The sequence below is a fragment of the Orcinus orca genome, chromosome 17 (assembly GCF_937001465.1).
Source record: "Orcinus orca chromosome 17, mOrcOrc1.1, whole genome shotgun sequence".
In the NCBI taxonomy this organism is placed as follows: Eukaryota; Metazoa; Chordata; class Mammalia; order Artiodactyla; family Delphinidae; genus Orcinus; species Orcinus orca.
In genome coordinates, this window is record NC_064575.1 from 28765172 (window position 1) to 28791822 (window position 26651).

A 26651-nucleotide genomic window follows, 5' to 3' on the forward strand; every position below is an offset into this window, starting at 1 on the left:
TCACTTAGAAGATTGTGCAGATCTGGGACTCTGTGGTTGGGGAGATGCCCTCCACATGAAGTTTTGGGAAATGACCCTCTAAATATTCTTCATGGAAGATCCTGCAGTCATGAGGACCCAGGGATGGTCCAGGGCCTGCCCAGCTGACACTTGATGTTTAGCCTCCAAAATCAGTAGTTTGTTAAGTCCTTCACCCAGTGGGAAATAGTTGGCCAAGGCTAAGAAGAAAAGTAAATAAATAAAATAGAATAAAATAAATAAAATAAAAACACACACAAACACACATACAGAATCATGTTCTTAATTACAAAGGTCAATGCTTATTAAATCCAAATGACTTCTTCAAATAAGCCATTGGGAGATTATGTCATTAAACATGTAGTGAACCTAAAATTCCACTTTTGAAAAGACAAAAAAAAAAAATCTCTCTTTAGCAAAAGAAAAAAACCAACACAGAAATTCTCTTCCAAACTCTCTGTCCAACGAATGAGAATTCTTTTCCAGAAATCTGTCCAGTGTGCTGCCAGCAGCGATGCAAGTTTCCACATCCTGTTCACGTAAGCAGGATAAGGCGAAGCAGCTCTTGTTGGTGAACTCCACCAGTATCAGGTGAGTATTTACCCCATTGTGGTCAAGTCAGAGAGCCCCTATGACTCCAGGAATGAGTTAGAATGGAAAATGGAATGGACTGGGAAATCATCAACTTTTCTCTCCCTTTGAAAACTTACTCTGGACTTACGATGCCTACCACTCCACAGCCTGGAGAAAAAAGAGGACTTTGGGGAAGAATCCCTCACAGCGCCTTTCCTTTGAGCACACAGGGCCCTCATGACTCCCAGTCAGTTGCCTACAAGCGGGATTCAGCCCGTAGCAGAGATATGGCATGTTCAACCAGCTATTTGATGTTTCGAGGACGTGTTCTGGCAAAATCTACAGCTTTTGCACATAATTTAAGTACGATGACAGAAATTCATAGTGACTTTTGTGAGGATGGGGACAAGAGGGCTGTTGTTTTTCCTCAGACTTGTTTTCTGTGTTACCTATCAACATGTAGCACGTATCTGGAAAATGCTATGGTTTTGTATCCCTCCTTATTTAGAAAGGAGAGAGATTGAGAAAACTGACCATATATTTGCTATATTGCAAACAGCAATTTCTGGTTGATATGTGTATCTCAAGAAAAATAAGGGAATCCTTACAAGCTATTGCTTTGTCCTTGTGGAAGGAAAAATCAAACTCCATACATAAACATCACAGCCTCCAATCTCTTAGCACTCTGAGAATCTGGATCAAAGAAATCAGTAAAGGAATTACTCTTCTTTTTTTCCTTCAGTTTATTTAGATAAATGAGATACGAGAAATGTTTATCCCAAAAATAAAATTCCTGAAATAAATGAACACACTTGCCAAACACAGGGAAAATAAAACATAAACCTTGCAAGTCTAGACAAAACATGTCAGTAGCTGAAACTCGTGATGGCATGTCCTCTGATTCTGGCTAGACATTTATTTGGCCCTGGATCCAGACATATTTATCTGGGCTCATGTCTAGTTAAATGAAGGTTAAATTAGATGTCTTCAGTGGAGCATTATAAGACAAGCAACTGAATCTTTCTGGAAAGAATATAAAATATGTCCAATGAGATTTATGGAGAGCTCATTAAGATGACCAAATGAATATACATTGAAAATGCAGTTGCAGAAAATAAGGTAACTAGTGTCCTGGAAAAGAACTCTTCAGGCAAAGCTCATTATTCAAACACAGGTTATAAATGACAGAATCCCTGAGCCACAAAGAACAACTAGAGAGTATGTAGAAGACAGTTTCATGTTACATATTAGAAGACAACAGGTACAAGGAAGAAAATGTTAAGACTTCTACTGTATTTTTATCTTCTTAATCCAAACTTTATTTTTGTCTATGTTTTACAAAGTATAAAACAGATTAATATGCATACATGTACATATTCTAGAAATGCATAAAAACTGAGTGTGCATGCTCAAAATTTTTGAGCTAATAGTGTTATATGACACAAAACAATCAGGTTGTGGCACCACAGGTTGAATCAAATCCCTACTCTGGACCAACTGTCACCTGATGACATCATTAAGTTCTGTCAGCAGCTTTCACATCCACGTTATGTCCAATGAGGCTTTCCTCACCATTTCTCTTCTTAGACATGGCCACTCCCACTCTTTGACTTTAAAATTCCCATTTGGCTTTTCTCCACAGTCTCAGGGAGACACTGCTGTCAGCCAGCCAGTTAACCCGTCTTAATGTGGAAAGAGCTGCAGATTGAGGTAAGGGGATCTGGACCAGATAGGTTGACTGGCCACACTCAGCTCAAGATCTTGGTTTCCTCATCAGAAAAATGGGGATCATCATATCTCCTATTAGGAACAAATTAATAAAGTATGTGAAAAATGGTTTTCAAAGTATAAAATATTAGGAAGATTGTTGTTGCTTTTGCCGTGGTTACTATTAAATCACAATGTAACTTCCTCCTCAGTACTTCTATAGACACCTCACTAACAATATTTAGAGGACAAGAAGATGCAAATTATCCAAAACTTCTCAAACTAATTCCACTTATTATTACCATGATAAATGTAGGTCCTTAAAAAAAATTATTCTGTGTGAAGTGGTAATGAACCATGTAAAAAGAAAGACAGCACTTTCTTTTATCCCAAGCTCATCCAATTAGTTACAAGTACATTGTAATATTTGTGGACAATATGGGGCTTTCTCCACTTTCTTCTCCCTTCCTTTGTTCATTTCTTCCTATTTCCCTGTCCTCTCTAATAGAAACTAGCTAAACTGTACAAAACAACAACAAAAAAGGGTATAAAAGTAAAATTCAATACTAGCAATTGCACTATTAGCTTTGGAGGAATTAAAAAATTTTAGAAGGATGGTATCATGTTCTATTGATGTCTTGACTCCTTTGCCTCTAAACAGAGAAGTAGGGGATGATAGTAGTTTATTGCTTTCCAATTTGTTGATGAATACTTTTCTCTTAATGTGACCCAAGTGCAGGGCCTTTGAAAGAGTCTGGCTCTCTGGATCCTGTCCCAGTGAGGCTCTTGCTGGCTTATTGTTCAGCATGGTCTTCCAGCTTCCCCTTCACCTGGTGCTCCCTGGACTTCTCTGCAGTATTCCATTCACTGGCTCTGTCCTCCACCCCATCCTTTCCTGCCCTTCTTCCTCATTCTGACAACCAGGCCTTACTTTCACCTCTAATTTTATGCATCATCTCCCAAATTAAATTATTTGTCCAGGATTCTCTTACCTATGGGTTGCCCACAACTTAGTCTCCTTCACTTTCCTCCCCAGGAGCCCCAGGAGTCCCCATAGAGATTCCCAGCTCCCCCTGCAAGAGACTACAGAGTCCTACATTCCAGATTCCCATGTTAATTCTTTCCTTTTAATGAACACTAATTAATAAAGGTAATGTAATAGCTTGTCAGAAGGTTACCAAATATACAAAAACTGACTATGTAACTAGTTTAAAAATGAATAATATTCATATGACTAGTCAAAGCTTTCATATTTCTTGGTTCCTTTGAGGCATTCCCACAGAGAATCATTATTAAAAATCATTATTAAAAGCTAGACACCACAAGCACAAGCACATGCAATATAGATGTAGTCCCTAAAATTTTGGATGCAATGTCTTAAATTTTAAACATTGTAATGGTGATCATTTTTTAATGTACAGAAATATTGGATCACTATGTTGTGCACTAGGAATTAACACAGTGCTGTAGGACAATTGTACTTCAAAAACAAACAAACCTCATAGAAAAAGAGATCAGATTTTTTGGCTACCAGAGGCAGGTGGGAAGGGGGAAGAGGAATTGAATGAAGGTGGTTAAAAGGTAGAAACTTCCAGTTACAAGATAAATAAGTATTGGGGTTGCAATATACAAGATTTAATAATTAGCACTGCTGTATGTTATACATGAAAGTTGTTAAGAGAGTAAATACTAAGAGTTCTCATCACAAGGAAAAATATTTTTTCTTTTTCTTTTATTTTGTATCTCTATTAGATGATGGATGTTCACTAAATTTATTGTGAAAATCATTTCATGATATCTATAAGTCAAATCATCATGCTGTATACCTTAAACTTATACAGTGTGGTATGTCAATGATACCTCAATAAAACTGGAAGAAAAAAATTTAAGGATTATAATTAATGTTGAAACTTGATAAATATAGAGCTTATAGAAGTAAAGTGCAATTACTGGTGGATTTAATCATAAGTTTTCATAAAACTACAAACATCTATTTTTCTCAAGGTAATATTAATCCCCTCAAAAATTGTAGTTTTTATTAAAATTTCTCCTGGTGATAAACCTCCGACAAGCATTTCCCTTCCTTCTTTGAACTTTAGCCTTATGGCCTTGGTAGGATTTCACTTAAGCTTTACAATTAAATTTTATGTAAATGTGTCCCAAAGTACTGACAACTCTCCATAACTTTGTTAACAGTAGACTGGGAAAAATCATTATTCCTCATTTCAAAAAGTAAGAGATTCTGTACATCATCTTTATGTCATAGATATTTAAGGTTTTTTTTTTTCTTCCCAATATTCAGACTCCCTAGACTTCAAATTAGGTCTTATATTTGCCAAAGCTGAAACTGCTCAAAGTCAAGATTTGACTAATTATGTCACAATGCTCTATCTGATTTGACTAATTATGTCACAATGCTCTATCTGTTGGGACGTTTGTAAACCCTGGAAAAAGTGAATAGACATTCACAAGTTATTATAGGTGACATCTAATAAAAAATGGAGAAAGCCAATTAATCCTACATGAGGCTCATAAAGAAGATATTTTTGTAAGTTAAGAGGATAATTTTGAGGCTCTTAACATGGGGGGAGGGATGGTTTAAGTTCTTCACTGATAAAGAAACTGCTGAAGCTTTAAAAGGATTCGGCAGAGATTATCCTCAAAGAAAGATGATAAGAAAAATAACAAAAAATTGAATTGGCCTTTGAATGCTAAATCATCGGCTGCCCCATTCTTCCATACATAAAATACATTTAGAACTAGTTCCTATATTATAAGCCTCATAAACCATAATATAAATAATATAAATATAATATTAAATCCAGATATTCCTAAGTTTATGAAAACTTTATGCAAATAATTCTTTTCCCCTCAACTCCGTGAATTCCATTGATAAGATCAACGTCAAGAAGTGCAACATAATCAAGGAAGCCAATAGCTATTTTCCACTCTAATCACTATCCCTTATGCCAAGGCTAACATCCACACAGTCAAAGTGAGATGAACCACTGTTCCAATTCTTTTTTTTTTTAACATATTTATTGGAGTATAATTGCTTTACAATGGTATGTTAGTTTCTGCTTTATAACAAAGTGAATCAGTTATACATATACATATGTCCCCATGTCTCTTCCCTCTTGCATCTCCCTCCCACCCTCCCTATCCCACCCCTCAAGGTGGTCACAAAGCACCGAGCTGATCTCCCAGTGCTATGCGGCTGCTTCCCACTAGCTATCTATTTTATGTTTGGCAGTGTATATATGCCCATGTCACTCTCTCACTTTGGCCCAGCTTACCCTTCCCCCTCCCCATATCCTCAAGTCCATTCTCTAGTAGGTCTGAATCTTTATTCCCGTCTTTCCCCTATGTTCTTCTGACCATTTTCCTTTCTTTCTTTCTTTTTTAATATTCCATATATACGTGTTAGCATACAGTGTTTGCTTTTCTCTTTCTGACTTACTGCACTCTGTATGAAAATCTCTAGGTCCATCCACTTCACTACAAATAACTCAGTTTCATTACTTTTTATGGCTGAGTAATATTCCATTGTATGTATGTGCCACATCTTCTTCATCCATTCATCTGTTGATGGAAACTTCGGTTGCTTCCATGTCCTGGCTATTGTAAATAGAGCTGCGGTGAACATTGTGGTACATGACTCTTTTTGAATTATGGTTTTCTCAGGGTATATGCCCAGTAGTGGGATTGCTGAGTCGTATGGTAGTTCTACTTTTAGTTCTTTAAGCAACCTCCATACAGTTCTCCATAGTGGCTGTATCAATTTACATTCCCACTAACAGTGCAAGAGGGTGCCGTTTTCTCCACACCCTCTTCAGCATTTATTGTTTGTACATTTTTTTATGATGGCCATTCTGACTGGTGTGAAATGATATCTCATTGTAGTTTTGAGTTGCATTTTCTAATGATTAATGATGTTGAGCATTCTTTCATGTGTTTGTTGGCAGTCTGTATATCTTCTTTGGAGAAATGTCTATTTAGGTCTTAACCCAATCCATTATTGGATTAGGTTGTTTGGTTTTTTGTTATTGAACTGCTTGTAAATTTTGGAGACTAATCCTTTGTCAGTTGCTTCATTTGCAAATATTTTCTCCCATTCTGAGGGTTGTCTTTTCGTCTTGTTTATGGTTTCCTTTGCTGTGCAAAAGCTTTGAAGTTTCATTAAGTCCCATTTGTTTATTTTTCTTTTTATTTCCATTTCTCTAAGAGGTGGGTCAAAAAGGATCTTGCTGTGATTTATGTCATAGAGTGTTCTGCCTATGTTTCCCTCTAAGAGTTTGATGGTGTCTGGCTTTACATTTAGGTCTTTAATCCATTTTGAGTTTATTTTTGTGTATGGTGTTAGGGAGTTTATTTTTGTGTAGGTTAGGGAGGTGTTTATTTTGTGTATGGTGTTTTGTGTATGTGTTCTAATTTCATTCTTCTACATGTGGCTGTCCAGTTTTCCCAGCACCACTTCTTGAAGTGGCTGTCATTTCTCCACTGTGTATTCTTGCCTCCTTTATCAAAGATAAGGTGACCATATGTGTGTGGGTTTATCTCTGGGCTTTCTATCCTGTTCCATTGATCTATATTTCTGTTATTGTGCCAGTACTATACTGTCTTGATTACTGTAGTTGTAGTATAATCTGAAGTCAAGGAGCCTGATTCCTCCAATTCCGTTTTTATTTCTCAAGAATGCTTTGGTTATTTAGGGTCTTTTGTGTTTCCATACAGATTGTGAAATATTTTGTTCTAGTTGTGTGAAAAATGCCAATGGTAGTTTGATAGGGATTCACTGAATCTGTAGGTTGCTTTGGGTAGTAGAGTCATTTTCACAATGTTGATTCTTCTAATCCAAGAATATGGTATGTCTCTCCATCTATTTGTATCATTTTTAATTTATTTCATTAGTGTCATAATTTTCTGCATACAGGTCTTTTGTCTCCTTAGGTAGGTTTATTCCTAGATATTTTATTCTTTTTGTTGCAATGGTAAATGGGAGTGTTTCCTTAATTTCACTTTCAGATATTTCATCATTACTGTATAGGAATGTAAGAGATTTCTGTGCATTAATTTTGTATCCTGCTACTTTACCAAATTCATTGATTAGCTCTAGTAGCTTTCTGGTAGCATCTTTAGGATTCTCTATGTATATTATCATGTCATCTGCAAGTAGTGACAGCTTTACTTCTTCTTTTCCGATTTGAATTCCTTTTCTTTCTTTTTCTTCTCTGATTGCTGTAGCTAAAACTTCCAAAACTATGTTGAACAATAGTGGTGAGAGTGGGCAAACATGTCTTGTTCCTGATCCTAGTGGAAATGCTTTCAGTTTTTCACCATTGAGGACGTGTTGGCTGTGGGTTTGTCGTGTATGGCCTTTATTATGTTGAGGAAAGTTCCCTCTATGCCTACTTTCTGGAGGGTTTTTATCAAATGGCTGTTGAATTTTGTCAAAAGCTTTCTCTGCATCTACTGAGATGATCATATGTTTTTTCTCCTTCAATTGGTTAATATGGTGTATTACATTGATTGATTTGTGTATATTAAAGAATCCTTGCATTCCTGTAATAAACCCCACTTGATCATGGTGTATGATGCTTTTAATGTGCTGTTGCATTCTGTTTGCTAGTATTTTGTTGAGGATTTTTGCATCTATGTTCATCAGTGATGTTGGCCTGTAGTTTTCTTTCTTTGTGACATCTTTGTCTGGTTTTGGTTTCAGGGTGATGGTGGCCTCATAGAATGAGTTTAGGAATGTTCCTCCCTCTGCTATATTTTGGAAGAGTTTGAGAAGGATAGGTGTTAGCTCTTCTCTAAATGTTTGATGGAATTCGCCTGTGAAGCCATCTGGTCCTGGGCTTTTGTTTGTTGGTAGATTTTTAATCACAGTTTCAATTTCAGTGCTTGTGATTGGTCTGTTCATATTTTCTATTTCTTCCTGGTTCAGGTCTCAGAAGGTTGTGCATTTCTAAGAATTTGTCCATTTCTTCCATTTTATTGGCATACAATTGCTTGTAGTAATCTCTCATGATCCTTTGTACTTCTGCAGTGTCAGATGTTACTTCTCCTTTTTCATTTCTAATTCTATTGATTTGAGTCTTTTCCCTTTTTTTTTCTTGGTAAGTCTGTCTAATGGTTTATCAATTTTATTTATCTTCTCAAAGAACCAGCTTTTAGTTTTATTGATCTTTGCTATCATTTCCTTCATTTCTTTTTCATTTACTTCTGATATGATCTTTATGATTTCTTTCCTTCTGCTAACTTTGGTATTTTTGTTCTTCTTTCTCTAATTGATTTAGTGTAAGGTTAGGTTGTTTATTTGAGATGTTTCTTGTTTCTTAAGGTAGGCTTGTATAGCTATAAACTTCCCTCTTAGTACTGCTTTTGCTGCATCCCATAGGTTTTGGGTCATCGTGTTTTCATTGTCATTTGTTTCTAGGTATTTTTTGATTTCCTCTTTGATTTCATCAGTGATCTCTTGGGTATTAAATAGTGTGCTGTTTAACCTCCATATGTTTGTATTTCTTACGGATTTTTTCCTGTAATTGATACCTAATCTCATAGTGTTGTGGTCGGAAAAGATAGTTGATACAATTTCAATTTTCTTAAATTTACCAAGGCTTGATTTGTGACCCAAGATATGATCTATCCTGGAGAATGTTCCATGAGCACTTGAGAAGAATGTGTATTCTGGTTTTTTTGGATGGAATGTCCTATAAATATCAATTAAGTCCACCTTGTTTAATGTATCATTTAAAGCTTGTGTTTCCCAAAATTGAGCTATTTGTAATGAAGTGGATATACCTAGAGTCTGTCATACAGAGTGAAGTAAGTCTGAAAGAGAAAGACAAGTACCATATGCTGACACATATATATGGAATTTAAGGGAAAAAAAATGTCATGAAGAACCTAGGGGTAAGACAAGAATAAAGACACAGACCTACTAGAGAATGGACTTGAGGATATGGGGAGGGGGAAGGGTAAGTTGTGACAAAGCGAGAGAGAGGCATGGACATATATACACTACCAAACTTAAGGTAGATAGCTAGTGGGAAGCAGCCTCATAGCACAGGGAGATCAGCTCAGTGCTTTGTGACCGCCTGGAGGGGTGGGATAGGGAGGATGGGAGGGAGGGAGATGCAAGAGGGAAGAGATATGGCAACATATGTATAACTGATTCACTTTGTTATAAAGCAGAAACTAACATACCATTTTAAAGCAATTATACTCCAATAAAGATGTAAAAAAAAAAAAATGCTTGTGTTTCCTTATTTCCATTTTGGATGATCTGTCCATTGGTGAAAGTGGGGTGTTAAAGTCTCCTACTATGATTGTGTTACTGTTGATTTCCCCTTTTATGGCTGTTAGTATTTGCCTTATGTATTGAGGTACTCCTATGTTGCATGCATAAATATTTACAATTGTTATATCTTCTTCTTGGATTGATCCCTTGATCATTATGTAGTGTCCTTCTTTGTCTCTTGTATTAGTCTTTGTTTTAAAGTCTATTTTGTCTGATATGAGAATTGCTACTCCAGCTTTCTTTGGGTTTCCATTTACATGGAATATCTTTTTCCATCCCCTCACTTTCAGTCTGTATGTGTCTCTAGGTCTGAAGTGGGTCTCTTGTAGACAGCATATACACGGGTCTTGTTTTTGTATCCATTCAGCCAGTCTATGTCTTTTGGTTGGAGCATTTAATCCATTTACTTTTAAGGTAATTATCGGTATGTATGTTCCTATTGCCATTTTCTTAGTTGTTTTGGGTTTATTATTGTAGGTCTTTTCCTTCTCTTGTGTTTCCTGCCTAGAGAAGTTTGTTTAGCATTTGTTGTAAAGCTGGTTTGGTGGTGCTGAATTCTCTTAGTTTTTGCTTGTTTGTAAATCTTCTAATTTCTCCATCAAATGTGAATGAGATCCTTGCTGGGTAGAGTAATTTTGGTTGTAGGTTTTTCTCTTTCATCACTTTAAATATATCCTGCCATGCCCTTCTGGCTTGCAGAGTTTCTGCTGAAAGATCAGCTGTTAACCTTATGGGGATTCCCTTGTGTGTTATTTGTTGTTTTTCCCTTGCTGCTTTTAATATGTTTTCTTTGTATTTAATTTTTGATAGTTTGATTATTATGTGTCTTGGCATGTTTCTCCCTGGATTTATTCTGTATGGGACTCTCTGTGCTTCCTGTACTTGATTAACTATTTCCTTTCCTATATTAGGGAGGTTTTCAACTATAATCTCTTCAAATATTTTCTCAGTCCCTTTCTTTTTCTCTTATTCTTCTGGGACCCTTATAATTTGAATGTTGGCACATTTAATGTTGTCCCAGAAGTCTCTGACACTGTACTCAATTCTTTTCATTCTTTTTGCTTTATTCTGCTCTACAGTAGTTATTTCCACTTTTTTATCTTCCATGTCACTTATCTGTTCTTCTGCCTCAGTCATTCTGCTATTGTTCCCTTGTAGAGAATTTTTAATTTCATTTATTGTGTTGTTCATCATTGTTTGTTTGCTCTTTAGTTCTTCTAGGTCCTTGTTAAACATTTCTTATATTATCTCCATTCTATTTCCAAGATTTTAGATCATCTTTACTATCATTATTCTGAATTCTTTATCAGGTAGACTGCCTATTTCCTCTTCATTTGTTAGGTCTGTTGGGTCTTTGCCTTGCTCCTTCATCTGCTGTGTGTTTCTCTGTCTTCTCATTTTTCTTAACTTACTGTGTTTGGCATCTCCATTTCGCAGGCTGCAGGTTTGTAGTTTCCGTTATTTTTGGTGTCTGTCCCCAGTGGCTAAGTTTGGGTCAGTGGGTTGTGCAGGCTTCCTGGTGGAGGGGACTAGTGCCTGTGTTCTGGTGGATGAAGCTCGATATTGTCTTTCTGGTAGGCTGGTCTACGTCTGGTGGTGTGTTTTGGGTTGTCTGGGGCTTATTATGATTTTAGGCAACCTCTGTGCTAATGGATGGGGTTGTGTTCCTGTCTTGCTAGTTGTTTGGCATAGGGTGTCCTGCACTGTAGCTTGGTGGTCTTTGAGTGGACCTTGGTCTTGGTATTGAGATAGAGAACTCTGCAAGATTTTCACCGTTTGATATTACATGGAACTGGGAGGTCTCTTGTGGACCAGTGTCCTGAACTTGCCTCTCCCACCTCAGTGGCACAGCCCTGATGCCTGGGTGGAGCACCAAGAGCCTGTCCTCCACATGGCTCAGAATAAAAGTGAGAAAAAAGAGAAAGAAAGAAAGAAGGTAAAATAAAATAAAATAAAGTAAAATAAAGTTATTAAAATAAAAAATAATTATTAAGGAAAAAAAGATTTTTTTAAAGAATTAAAAAAAATGGACAGATAGAACCCTAGGACAAATGGTAAAAGCAAAGCTATTATGACAAAATCACACACAGAAGCATACGCATACACACTCACAAAAAGAGAAAAAGGGAAAAATATATATATATATCGTTGCTCCCAAAGTCCACCTCCTAAATTTGGGATGATTCGTTGTCTATTCAGGTGTTCCACAGATGCAGGGTACAAGTTGATTGTGGAGATTTCATCCGCTGCTCCTGAGGCTGCTGGGAGAAATTTCCCTTTCTCCTGTTTGTTCACATAGCTCCCGGGTTTCAGCTTTGGATTTAGCCCCGCCTCTGCGTGTAGGTCGCCTGAGGGTGTCTGTTCTTCTCTTAGACAGGACGGGGTTAAAGGAGCAGCTTATTTGGGGGCTCTGGCTCACTCAGGCCGGGGGAGGGAGGGGTACGGATGCAGGGCGAGCCTGTGGCAGCAGAGGCCGGCGTGACGTTGCACCAGCCTGAGGCGCGCCGTGTGTTCTCCCGGGGAAGTTGTCCCTGGATCCTGGGACCCTGGCAGTGGCAGGCTGCACAGGCTCCCAGGAGTGGTGGTGTGGATAGTGACCTGTGCTCGCACACAGGCTTCTTGGTGGCGGCAGCAGCAGCCTTAGCGTTCCATGCCCGTCTCTGGGGTCCGCGCTGGTAGCCGCGGCTCGCGCCCGTCGCTGGAGCTCCTTTAAGCGGTGCTCTTAATCCCCTCTCCTCGCGCACCCAGAAACAAAAGAGGGAAGAAAAAGTCTCTTGCCTCTTCGACTGGTCCAGACTTTTCCCCGAACTCCCTCCGGGCTAGCTGTGGCTTACTAGCCCCCTCAGGCTGTGTTCACGCCGCCAACCCCAGTCCTCTGCCTGGGATCTGACCGAAGCCAGAGCCTCAGCTCGCAGTCCCGCCTGCCCCGGCGGGTGAGCAGACAAGCCTCTCGGGCTGGTGAGTGCTGGTTGTCACAGCTCCTCTGTGTGGGAATCTCTCCGCTTTGCCCTCCGCACCCCTGTTGCTGCACTTTCCTCCATGGCTCTGGAGCTTCCCCCCTCCGCCACCAGCAGTGTCCGCCCGTGAAGGGGCTTCCTAGTGTGTGGAAACCTTTCCTCCTTCACGGCTCCCTCCCACTGGTGCAGGTCCTGTCCCTGTTCTTTTGTCTCTGGTTTTTCTTTTTTACTTTTGCCCTACCCAGGTACGTGGGGAGCTTCTTGCCTTTTGGGAGGTCTAAGTCTTCTGCCAGCGTTCAGTAGGTGTTCTGTAGGAGTTGTTCCACATGTAGATGTATTTCTGATATATTTGTGGGGAGGAAGGTGATCTCCGCGTCTTACTCTTCCGCCATCTTGAAGCTTCTCTATGTTTTAATTCTTACAAACACTATTGGTGATTGAGTTTAAAAGAAGATATACATACATTCAATTTAAGGTGAGTCAAAGAAGAGATGAAGAAAGTGACAAGCAGAAAATGAAATCCAATTTGAAAGATTTATAATCTTTAAATTATTTTCTGTAAAATAACTTTTAAAGTAAAAATATCATTAAAGAAATATTAAGCACCACTTTTTTGTGAGCAGAAGTACTTAGGAGCTAAAACACAGGAATAGGAACCAAATTACAAGAATTATGGCCTGAGATACAGTGTAATGTTCATTATTGGCATTCTAGTCAGGATGGAAAGAGAATGAATCGGAGTTAAAGGACCAAATCTTCTGCTCTCCTCTCCTTTTTTTCCTACTTAATAACCTGAGTAGAGGAGAAATATAGTAAAGAAAAAAATGTGAGAAACTAGTGGAGATAAGGAAATAGAAAGAAACTGGGGTCATGGCTGGTGAGCATAATCCATCAGATCTTTTCCTTCCAAGGGAACATATCAGTAAATTTCTTCCTGACAGTACATCAATCATAGGTGAATCTAAGCAGATGGGCACCACTTTCTATTAATGTCCATGTGGGTTATTTTTAAAATATCTTTTTAGGGCTTCCCTGGTGGTGCAGTGGTTAAGAATCTGCCTGCCAATTCACAGAACACAGCTTTGAGCCCTGGTCCGGGAAGATCCCACATGCCGCGGAGTAGCTAAGCCCATGCACCACAACTACTGAGCCTGTGCTCTAGAGCCTGCGAGCCACAACTACTGAAGCCCATGTGCCTGGAGCCCGTACTCCACAACAAGAGAAGCCACGGCAATGAGAAACCCACACACCACAATGAAGAGTAGCCCCCACTCGCCACAACTAGAGAAAGCCCGCGCACAGCAACGAAGATCCAACGCAGCCAAAAACAAATAAATAAATAAAATAATTTTATTAAAAATATATATATATATTTTTAATACCAGTGTTTATCCTTGTCAACTAGCTAATGTGGTTATGACTCACTTTATTATCAATTTACTTCACACCAAAAAAAGATTACTGCGATATAGTGGAGATAATTAGGCAAAATATGTGTTTCTCAACTAATTGGCAAGAATGTGTAATTGATTTATCATTAATATTAAAAATCTAACACCACACGTTTCTCACTATTCCATTTAAAAAGTGAGACAGGTACACTTGATAACTATATATTCTCTCTCTCTCTCTCTCTCTCTCTCTCTCTATATATATATATATATATATATATATATTTATATATATAGTTAAGCAAAATTCAAACTTTCATTCCCAATATTTCCCTTATTAATACTAATAATAACAGAAACAGCCAATACATATATAGCACTGACTACATATGTACTAACATATAAATCTATTCTAAGCACTTTACATCTATTAGCTCATTTGATCTTCACAACAACCCTGTTAGGCAGATACTGTCATTATTTCTGTTTTACAAATGAAGAAACTGAGATACAGAGAAATTAAGAAGCAAGCCCAGAGTTACACAGTTAGTAAATGGCACAGCTGGGAGTGAAGGGCAGCCAGTATCGCTCCAGACTGTGCTCTTAACATTTACACTACACTACTTTACAAAAGACTCATATAAATATGCATTCACATGCACACAAATGCTCTAAAAGTCTTAATTTTTACTAGTCAACTTATTCTGTTTCCTGTGCTTTTGCATATGTTGTTCTGTCTACTTAGAATGTGCTCATCTCCCTTTCAGAAACTCCTACTCTTCCACCAAGTCACAGCACAAATGTCCCCTTCTCCAGGAAATCTGACCCAGCTTTCCTACACAGTGAGAGGCTCTCGTCCCTTGCTCCCTGAACTTTGAGCCATTTTTCCTATGTGTATCACAGCCTTCATATTTGAAGAGATACATAGTAATACGTGGACTGTCAGACAAGAGCACTAGATCCCTAAAAGCAGGGACACCGAGCATTTTTCATGTGGGTATTCCCCAAGCTGAGCTTGATTCCTGACATGAAGAAAGCCTAACCAGGAAGAGGGAAGGGGTGGAGACACATAAGCATGTGTCAAATGGTCTCCAGGAGAATTATGGATGAGACTCCAGCACGAGCCCTGCCACCACGCTGAAAGCCATTGTGATGGCATTGGTGACTAAGTAGATAAGCAAAGGTCTCCCTCACACAGTGGGGAGGAACTCCGTGCTCTCTTCCACCTCTTTTCCACCATGTGCTGTGTCTTGTTACCCTGGTTGCTCCTCAGGCATTGCCGGGAGCACTTGGAATGGGGAACTGCCACCTCTATCTTGCAAAACCCAGTAAAATAAATGCAGCCTTTAAACCACCCGAATATTCCAGAATGTACCTAATCAATTCAGCAACTAAAAATATGAGTTATCTAATAGTCTACCATACCATAAATTAAAATTTGTATTCTATGCTCAATGCAGTGATGGTTGAGATCCATTTACTCGTGTAGGTATAAATCAGAATCTCAATTTTTATAAGCAATTCAGTTTTAAGAAATGCGATGTCTATGCTTACCTCTTTGTGATATCATATTGGAGATGGGTAGAAAAATATGACAGAATCCCAGCCTTCAAGGAGCCTACAATATCTTAGAAAGATGACACATAGATTAAGTGCCAAAACAAAAGAAATTTATGGTAATCCTAAACAGTATTCAGAAAAGGAAAGAACAACAGTGGAATGGTCATAAAAGCTTCATGAAAAGGAATGTACTTCACACCAAAATCAAGAAAAATTAAACATTAACATTATAGCTAATTTTTTGCCTAGACATGGGTGAGACTAGAGTACAGATCTGCCAGGTGTCTAGTAAAGTATCAGCTATTTATATTAAACATGTCTCTCTTCTTCACCATAAGAGATCTCTGGATGTTCTGATGCTATTTATTTCACTCTTCCATCTGACTTCCAGAGAAAAGAAGTGATTCACACAATGTGTCACACCTGGAATTTCAGTTATAGACAACAGGACTTTTTAAAAAGACAGTGCAAATCTATCATCTTACAGTTTTGCAGGTCAAAATTCTGAAATGGATCTTAGGGACTAAAATCAAGGTGTCAGCAGAGCCGTGTTCCTCTTAGAGATGGACTAAAAGCAAGGTGTTAGCAAAGCTGTGTTCCTTTCAGAGGTTCTAGGGGAGAATCTGTTCCCTGCCTTTTCCTGCTTCTAGAAACCACCCACATTTCTTGGCTCATTGTGACCCCTTCCTCCATCCTCAAAACACATTAATCCAACCTATCTTTCTGTCTTCACATGTCCTCTAACTTTGACCCTTCTTCCTCCGTTACATATAAAGACACTTGTGATCACATTGGGCCCATCCAGATAATCCAAGATAATCTCCTCATCTCAAAACCCTTAATTTAATCATGTCTGCAAATTTCCTTTTGTAAACTAGTATAAAGACCTGTAAACTAATATAGCCACAGATTCTGAGTATTAAGATGTGGACATCTTTGCCGGGTGTGTGGGAGGGGGGTGGCGGCATTATTCTGTCTATCACACCTATGCTTCCAGACTTGATGGTCACCCTGCTTTTTAAATAAAATTGGTGCATTTAGAAATGACTAGACTTCTTGATAGGTATAGACAACAATATTATGACAGAGAAAACATGATGATACCCTTATCTGAGTCTATCGACATATGTTTCCTTGGTGTCATGGAATGAATGTTTGTGTCCCTCCAAAATTCATATATAGAAGCCCTAACCCCTAGTGTGGCTGTATTTGGAGATGAAATTTCTAAGGAAGTAATTATGGTTAAATGAGGTCATTATGGTGGGGCCCTGATCTGATAGGATTAGTGTCCTCATAAGAAAAAAACACCAGAGAGTTCATTCTCTCTTTCTCTGTATGCACACAAAGAAGAGGTCAAATGAGCACACAGTGAGATGGCAGCTGTCTGTGAGCCAAGAGAAGAGGCCTCAGAATGAAACCTACCTTGCTGGCATCTTGATCTTGGACTTCCTAGACTCTAGACCTGTGAGAAACAAATTTCTGTTGTTTAAGCCACCCAGTCTGTAGCAATTTTGTTATGGCAGCTCAAGATGACTAAGACACTTGGTAATATTAAAAGAAAATGTTAATATGTAGACATATGTGGCTGACAAGCATGGGGAAGAAGGCCAAGGGAATATAAATCCAATAAGTTATTAAAAGCAGTTGCACTTCTGCTCTGTGGTATGTGCTTTCAGTACTCTGGGGCTACAGACAGGCATTTCCTCAAGAGACAGAGCATGACACCATGGAGATATCAGTGCTCCATCCTGCCGCTGAGCCCCTCTTTTCAGTATGTGCGTATACTCTTCTCTTTTGGAGTGTTTTGCTTCTGAAACGCAGCACCTCGATCTTTTTCATCATCACCCTTGGGCTTCAGGGGTCATTCTGTCTTGATCCCAGAGAGCAGTGAGTATTTGCCACAGCATTCTTATCACCACCACCCCACGGGTCAGCAGAGAGGGGTGGGAGTGAAGACCCAGCTCACCTGTCTCAGGCTGGAACAACGCTGTGGGATGGGGCTCACCTCCATGGCCTTGGCCTCCTCCCCTATCCATCCTGGTTCCCTCACTCCCTTACCTGTGTCCATGGGAGTCTATCCTTAATAAATTACTTGTACATGAGCCCTCTTCTCAGGGCTGCCTTCTGAGGAACCTGATGTTAGAAACCCTCTGAATTAAACCTGACAAAAGGACCTCTTAATAGAATAATTGTTTATTATTTTTGCACATTAAAAAAGGCATTGTGATATCTAGTCCAAATGTGGCCCCAATGGACCAGGCCTCCTGGAGCCACACTTTATGTGGTCTCCTTGCACGTGGAATCTGGGTTGATCTAGCACTCACAGTAGCCAATAGAATGAGGCAAAAGTGATGTTGTGCCATTTCCAAGCCCAGCCTCGAAGAGGACTGGCGACTTCTTGTCTCCCTCTTGGAATACTGCCTTTTGGAAAGCTTAAACCGCCATGTAAAACATCTGACTGCCCTGCTGAAGAGACCACGTGGAGAAACCCCATGAAGAGAAAAGGGCCCTGAGATGTACAGAGAGAGGAGAGAGAAAAAGGCAGAGTGGTCCCAGTGATCTAGTTAATCCAGCTTTCCCACCAAGAGGTCAGAAATTTGAGGGGTCATCATGGCTATTCCATCCCAGGCAAGAACCAGATGACTGCAACATCATGTGAAGCAGAAGTGTCACCAAGCTGAGCCCTGTCAACCCACAGAATCATGAGTCATGATAAAATGGTTGTTATTTTAAGGCGTTAGGTTCAGGGAAGGTTTGTTATTCAGCAATAGATAACCAAAACAGAAATATATGTTCTTTGTAAACAAAACCAAAACAGAAATACAGATATACTCAAACTATAAAGAGGAAAACCAAAATGGTACATAATCCGTAAACCGGAAGATAAGCTCTGTTAACATTATACTGCATTGCACTGTATTTCCTCAAAGACTATTTCCTATGCATACATTTTCCCACATGATTTGTGTTAATACCGTATACACAATTTGTATTCTGGTTTTTTTGTTTAACTTGGCAGTATATCGGAAATATTTTCCAATACCCTTATAATGTTTAAGCATGAATAATTTAGGGACTACCGTATGAATGTTCAATAATTTATTCAAACATTCTCTTAGCGTTCTTTTCAATTGTCCACTTTTGTAGTATAGCCCAGATGAGCCTCTTGACACTGAAATCTTTGCTGCATCTGAGATTATTTCCTTAGATTCTTAAAAGTGGAATTAGTAGATCAAAATACATAAATTTTTAAAAGTTCTAGATGTATCTTTTCAAACTACTTTCCAAGAAATCTACAACAATTCATCCTCTACCAGTAGTGAATAACAGGGCTAATCTCTTAGTACTATTAGCAGCAATGAGTAGAATTAAGTTGAGTGTTGTTGTTTTTTTTTTATCTTTATCAGTTTGAAAGACAAAGAAAAGATATTGTTGTCTTCATTTGCATTTCTTTGGTCATTAGTGAAGCTGGACATTTTTTTCAAGCTTTTAATAATCAGTGGTTTACATTGTTTGTGAATTCTTCCCATCATTTCCTATCTCCCTATGTAAGTCTCAGTTCTCAATTGTCAATTTGTATCAGTTTTTTAAAAAAACATATACATGTACTATAAGATATTAAATCTTGGGGCTTCCCTGGTGGCGCAGTGGTTGAGAGTCCGCCTGCCAATGTGGGGGACGTGGGTTCCTGCCCCGGTCCGGGAGGATCCCATATGCCGCGGAGCGGCTGGGTCCGTGAGCCATGGCCGCTGAGACTGCGCGTCCGGAGCCTGTGCTCTGCAACGGGAGAGGCCACAGCAGTGAGAGGCCCGCATACCGAAAACAAAAGAAAAAGATATTAAATCTGTCAGAGTATAGACAATATTATTTTTCAATTTGTTATTTAGCTTTCAATTTTGCTTAAGTGTTATACATATAGATGTTACACTTTAAGTAGGTAAAATCAAACTATCCATACTTTTCTTTATGCGGGAAAAATAAAGCCCTTTTATAGTTAAACACAAAATAAATTTGCTCAACAGGAAGTGAATTTCCTATTTTGTCCGGCTTCCCACAGAGAAGTATTGGTAACTTTCCTTCCTTAAACAAAACAAAAAAGTTAACACTTCCATAAACACTGGGAGTTCCAAGTTTAAACAATGGATAAATATTTTACACAAACTGTGAAGTTAAACATTTCACTGAGGAAACACTACATCTCAAAAAGGGTGTGGATCATCTAGAATCAAGGCAGAAAATCTCTCATCAAACACCCAAGCAGCATGCTGAGCCTCTGAGTACACATTAATCTACTCAGCTGGCTCAGGCTCTGCATGATGATTGGAGAAACAACAGCAAACTCACTCATCTACTTGATGGTCAATGTCATTTGCTAACCACAGACAACTCAGTAATCGAGGCTCTTGCTACCTTGAGACCAGGGGCTCTCAGCCAGGGGTGATTTTGCCCCCTTGGGGACATTTAACAATGTCTGGAGACGGGGCTTCCCTGGTGGCACAGTGGTGAAGAATCCTCCTGTCAACACAGTTCGAGCCCTGGTCCAGGATGATCCCAGCAAATAAGCCTGTGCACCACAACTACTGACCCTGCGCTCTAGAGCCCACAACTACTGAAGCCCGCGTGCCTAGAGCCCATGCTCGGCAACAAGAGAAGCTACTGCGATGAGAAACCCGTGCACCACAACGAAGAGTAGCCACCGCTCGCTGCAACCAGAGAAAACTCCACGCGCAGCAACAAACACCCAATGCAGCCAAAAAAAAAAAATTAAAATAAAAATAGTTATTTAAAAAAAAACAGTGTCTGGAGACAATTTTGATTGTCACAGCTGGGGGAAGGTGTGTATCTAGTGTAGCTACTAGAAATCAGTTTCTACCAGTATCTGCTAGTAGTGTACCTACTGGTACCTAGCTGGTAGAGGCCAGGGATGCTGCTAAACATCCTACAATGCACAGGACAGTCCCACCCCATCACCTTTTCCCACCCCACACCCAATAAAGAATCATCTCGCCCTAAACAGCAATAGCGCTAAGGTTGAGAAGGTTGAGACCAAGTCAATAGAAAGAAAGTGAGAGCTTACATCTCCTCTGTAATTATATTTGCCTTTCAGAATCGTCCTGTAAATTCTCATATGGCTTTCACCATCAAAAGGCAGGAATCTACAAAGTAAAACATAAGTGATTAGGCCTTAAAAGCCCACATGTCAACTGCACTGGTGTAAGGTTTCCTTAGCAAAATCTGAGAGGCTATTTACTCTGGGGTCCCACAGAGCATCTTCACTGTCCAGTCACCACTTTTGTTCCCAGAGTTGCCAACCCAAAATCTGTGATAAAAAATTTTGACTCTGCACCTGGGTGATAACATAAGAGATTTTCGGGCTTTAGGTCCCTGTGAGTTATTTTCAATGCGTTGCAAATACCTCATGCCATCACCAACCATGTGGAGGATTCTGACAGCATCCTGCTCTGTAAAGTATCCCTGAGAGATGAGTCCATCAAAGAATTCCCCTCCTGTAGCCAACTCCATCACCATGTAAACTTGATCTTGGGTCTCAAAGATCTCCAGGAGCTGGACGATGTAATGATAGCTAACCCACCACAGGATAGAGAACTCAGATTCACACGCCTCTCTGCCTTCTCTCATTCTGGTTTCCATCACTTTTATTGCAAAAGGTTTCTCGGTGGTCTTCTGCTCCATTCTGACAAACTTGCTGAAACTGCCTGTCCTGATAAGAGCCTTGATATCATATCTGTTGGAAGAAAAACCAAATAAATCTGTTACCCTCTGAAGTGATTTTCAAAATTATTTAATTAGATGCCTTTATATCATCCTTTCGAGCTTTATATTCCCCCCATCCAATTTCCTTGCATAACTGTGTTCATTATTTTTGAAAGTTACCCCAAATCCTCTTTTGAAATGGAGGCAAGTGATATAAAAGTAATTAGTTGGTAGAAAGACAAATAATCTTAATAACAATAGCTACCATTTATTACACATTTATTATGTGCCAGGAATTTTATTTTTTTAAAATCCTACCCTATAAAATTCCTGCTGGGTGATATTAAAAAGTTAAGTGATTTCCCAAGGCCACACAGATTGTATTAATAGTTGGAATAGATGGGATTTAAATCCAATTCCTTCAAATGCATTTCTCCAAAATTTTCTTGAAGAATTTTGGGACCTCCATCTACCATTTTCTTTCCTCCCTCCAACTCTTGTTTTTATCATTCTGCAACAGCAACCACCAAACCAGGTGAAGAGAATAAAAAAGAAGCTTAGTCCTATTTATAACTTCTCCAAAGATGGAGGAAACCATAACAGGAGACAGGGTACAAAGAGTAGGCTTCCTCATGTTGCTAGACTGTGAGCTCTCAGTCCCAGGCATAACTCATATCTCACCCAAGGTATCGCCCCAAATCGCTCCTCAGTAGGTGTACCATTGCGAAAGTCAGCATGGTTGCGCTATTATAAGTGCAGCTTTCAGAAGACGGGTAGCGGTGGTGTCAGGACCCCCTTGCAGCCAGCAGCTCTCATAGTTCCCCCTACCTGATGCCACTGCACTTGCAATTTTACACAGCCAACAAAATTTTAACCTGGGATGTATGTCAGTAATGTGTAAAGTAATCATCTCTCAGAAACGCCAGGAAGTCAGCTAGGATTTCAAAGGCTAGGGATCTTAAACTTTAGTTACCTGTGTTAATGTCTATGTAAATTTAAGAATCCTATCAAAATTTAACCTTCTATCTTTATTTAAGAAATGTTGAGAAAGTGCTTGACTTAGAATCACGATTTTAAGCTGGAAAGAATATTAGAGAATGATTTAATCCAACCCCTCATTTTACAAATGAAGACATTTGAAGATCAGGTTAGCTGATTGGTTGTTTAATTTGTGGAGTGAGGATTAGAACCCAGGTCTCCTTACTTGCATCATAATTTGGTGCTTTTCCCACTTTACTAAAACTTCTCCCAGGTAAGAATGCCAACGAATGGCATGCAGTCAAGGAGGACACAGGGAGAAGGTAATTCTTTAAGTCACATACTGAATACCAAAGATTCAAATGCAAATATCAATCTGTACTTTAAACAGCCTTACTTCTTTTTGCTGAGTTTATTCTTCCTGTAGTTTTTATCATTTGTCTACTTACTTATTCCTTATATTCCTGTGTTTACTGAATAAAAATGGCATTTGGCTGTACCAGCTTACAGAAAATAGCTTTGTTCTATACGGTGCATTTAATTTTCTGGCCAATTACCTTATCAAAACAGATAACAATTTAGTAATCTTAAATGGATTCTGTCCCCTCTTCTCTTTCCAACTCTGCTTTTTTTATTCACATGCACTCCCAGTGTGATTTTGAAGATAATCACAGGCATTTCAAATTCTGTTGCTTTGCAGACCAACACATTACCTCTAATGTGGATGAGAGCACTTTGCAAATACTAATTTATGACTATGCCCTCAAAGCTGCAGGAAAATTCATTTGCTCATGGGATTAATCATCAGCTATCAGACGAATTACCATTTCTGAGGAACTACACTCTCACTCAAATAAAAGGAGTGTTATTCAACACTGTTACAAGCCTTCATAAACCAAATGTTTAAAAAAATGTCAGTAATTTGGCATTGGAAGAAACAGTAAGCTTTAAGCCAAAATTTATAGTGCAAATAAATGCTTTCAGACAACAAACGTCCCACAACAAAAGCCTGAAGCTGTGGCCTGGCTTGTGAACCCTTGATGGCCATGGATGGTGACTATTTTTATGAGCATGGTGACAATTTTTATGACAATGGTGACTATTTTTATGACTTGGGTGACTATATCTTGTGTAGCGCCTGGCACAGAGGGGACAGCAATAAATGTTGAATGAGAGAATCATTCACTGAATGAATATCATTTCCAAATTATCGCCTTATTTTGAAAACATTAAGAATGGAATCAGGCATGGGAAGATGCATCTACAAGGCCAACCCACCTCCTCCATTTCCACCCTCCACTCCCACCCTCTCACAAAGCAGCCTCAAAGTCAGGTTTGTAGGTCATGCAATTTTACAACATCCCAGAGATTATAAGAAACAAAATTATTACTTTGACCTCAGCTGCCACAAACTGAATATGATAAAAAAAAATGAAACATGGAAACAATAATAATATTGTAACCGGTTTGACAGAAGCAATTGTAATGAACTCCCAAGAAGAAAGTGAATATAGTCAGACTTAAATTCTATCATCTATCATTTGGACTCACAATGGAGAGGAAAGACAACTGTGTTCTAGACCCATTTCTGTCACCAACTTGGATAAGTCACTTAATCTTTTGGGGCTCAATTCCTCATTGGTTAAGGAAGAGCCTTTAGTTAGTCTCTAAAGCTTTCCAATATTGAGATCCTCTACTTCTATGACTTTGTCATAATCTAAGGGCCTGGGACTAACCCGGAGGTGGAAGTTATGAGGGTGGATAAAGACTAGACCAGACTCCCTGGCCACAGATGACCAGAGATGCCACCCAATCAATTCAGTCTTGACAAGACCCCATATCCCCTCTGATTCAAGTTCAGTTGCATCAGCCAACTTTGTTCTTCTCTAAGCTTAGCAGATTCTAGACTAATCCTCGAGTCATCCTTGTACCAGAATTTCCCAAGGATGCCAGGAAATGGCTCTGCATAGACTCTGGTCAGAACACGGTGATGAGGTGAGCGTATAATCCTAGGACTAGAAGTGTCCCTGAGAATCCAGTCAAGCCACGTACCACTGTGTCCAACCAAACGCTGCAGAGTGGAGGGGATTCCATTGTGTCCTTCCTCCACCTGGCCAACGTGGGGCACCCTGAGGAAATTCTTTCTCAGGCCAACCAACCGGCCAGACTTTCTTGTTCATTTCCTACATGGTCATCTTATGAAGACAATAACAGTATCTACATGAGGACCTGCACCATGCAGCATCATTTACATATATTACTTAATCATCCTCACAGCATTCTTACGAGGCAGCTATTATTATTATTCCCATTTTACAGAGGTGAAAATTAAGGAAGGAAAAAGGCTAAGGAACATTCCCAATGACACACAATAGAAAAGACAGGAGTGGATCTCAAGTCTGGTTGATTCAAAGCCCTGTTTCTATTCCACTAATTATGATCTCCTTTTCTAGAACGTAACAGAAGATCCTTCACACACCCCAGCTCCAGTGTATGTATTGCAAGTCCCCCCAGGGCTCTGAGGTCAGGGATTCTCTCCCTCTCCTCCCTGCGGCTCCTTCTACTTCTTCAGTCTTTATTTATTTATTTATTTTTTGGCTGCATTTTTATCTTTGGCTGCATTGGGTCTTCATTGCTGTGTGCGGGCTTTCTCTAGTTTCAGCAAGTGGGGGCTACTCTTTGTTGTGGTGCGCGGGCTTCTCATTGCGGTGGCTTCTCTTGTTGCAGAGCATGGGCTCTGGGTGCGCGGGCTTCAGTAGCTGTGGCTCGCGAGCTCTAGAACGCAGGCTCAGTAGTTGTGGTGAACGGGCTTAGTCGCTCCGTGGCATGTGGGATCTTCCCGGACGAGGGCTCGAACCGGTGTCCCCTGCATTGGCAGGCGGATTCTTAACCGCTGCGTCACCAGGGAAGTCCCTACTTCTTCAGTCTTGAACTTTCCCTATCTTCTGCCCTTCCCCCCTCTTTCAAAGAGAAATTGCACTGGACACTTGCTAAAAACATCAAGGAAGACTTTATTCCAGACTATTGCAAGAGAGGTCAAAATTACTGTGATGGGAGAGACTGAACTCAACTGTTGAAACACAAGGCAAGAGAGTTGTAAGGCTGGAGTGAGCTTGTAGGAAATTACTCAAGGGCATTAGGGGAGGAAGGGGTGTCATGGAAGTGAGATTCCTACCCTCCCACAGACACTGGTAGATAGAGCCTCGATCTTTCTTTGATTACATTTCAAAAGGTTGGCGCCCAGGTCCTTGAGAAAGACATTCCTGGGTTGTAAAAGATTTACATCTCAAAGGGCAGAGACGATTTAGGGAGGTCTGAGGCCTTTGATCAGAAAGAAGCGTTAAGGTCGGGTCAAGTCGAGGGGAACTCTAAGGGCGCCTCGGTCAGCGGTTCACCTTGCTCAGCCCAGCCCCTCCGCCTGCGGTTCACGTCCCGCTTTACCTGGAGAGGACTCGGGGGTCGAACTTGGCGCGGAGGCGGGCCACCTGCATCCTTTGAGACTCCGGGAAGGCCTTGGCCTTGACTCTCCCGCTCGACCCGGGCCGGCGCGGGCGGCTGGCGCCACAACCCATGGCCACGGCGGGGAGCGGGGCCCGAGGCTCCCGGTGCGCGCGCCCATTTATCCCCGGCTAGCAGAGCGGGCAGAACTGAGCCCCCCGCCCAAGGGCCCTTGTTAGGAAGAAGGCCCGGCCTACAGTCCGGCCGCCTTGATCCGCACTGACCACTGATCCATAGTAGAGCTTGACGTGGTAAAAACAAAGTGGGCGAGAAGTCAGGAGCCTGGGCTTAATTCTCAAGGGCTCAGTTTTCTCATCTGTGAAATGAGGACGTGAACATATAAAGTTAAATAGTTTATAAAGGAGATCTTCCTTCTAAAGGACTTTTATGTCTCCAAGGCAGAGCGCACTCATATCCAGATGATATGAACATTAAATATAATATTTTTAAGCTCTAAGAGCTTATAATATTTAAAGTATAAAATATCACTGTCCTCTACTGCATTAATTGAGCACACTAGTCTGTGTCTGGCACTCCGCTAACTCCTACATCTGTAAGAGACATGAGCCTCACCCTCTGAGTGTTGCATCTGAGACAGAAAAACTCTGTCTAGAACCCATCCCAATACACTTTGCAAATACAAGGGTAAAATCTGTGGGGGGGAAAAATAGTATTAATTATGTATAATATTAATTATTAATTGAAATTATTATATGATATATCATCTATTTTATCTATTTCATCCTTGTGTTCATAATTATTTATACATGAGTATATGTTATACATATCGTTTTAGTAAATGATATTTTATGTATTGGTCAGATATCAATATATTGATTATGTATAATTTACATTAATAAATTTTATATAATTGATGTGTGGGGAGTGAAATTCAGTCAAAACCAGCCAGACACGTCAAGATCAGGTACCCCTCAGAGGTTGAAGAGCCAG

The 26651-nt window shown here is 39.8% G+C and overlaps 1 protein-coding gene across 1 annotated transcript; it reads right to left on the minus strand.

Annotated features, from left to right (window-relative positions):
* Positions 1–25774, minus strand: PSKH2 (protein serine kinase H2). Its single transcript, XM_004276193.1, is given in 7 exon segments — positions 1–185; positions 188–218; positions 20587–20694; positions 20697–20809; positions 20812–20917; positions 20919–21255; positions 25644–25774. Coding segments are annotated over 7 exon segments (1011 nt in total).
* Between the last annotated feature and the right edge of the window lie 877 nt (positions 25775–26651).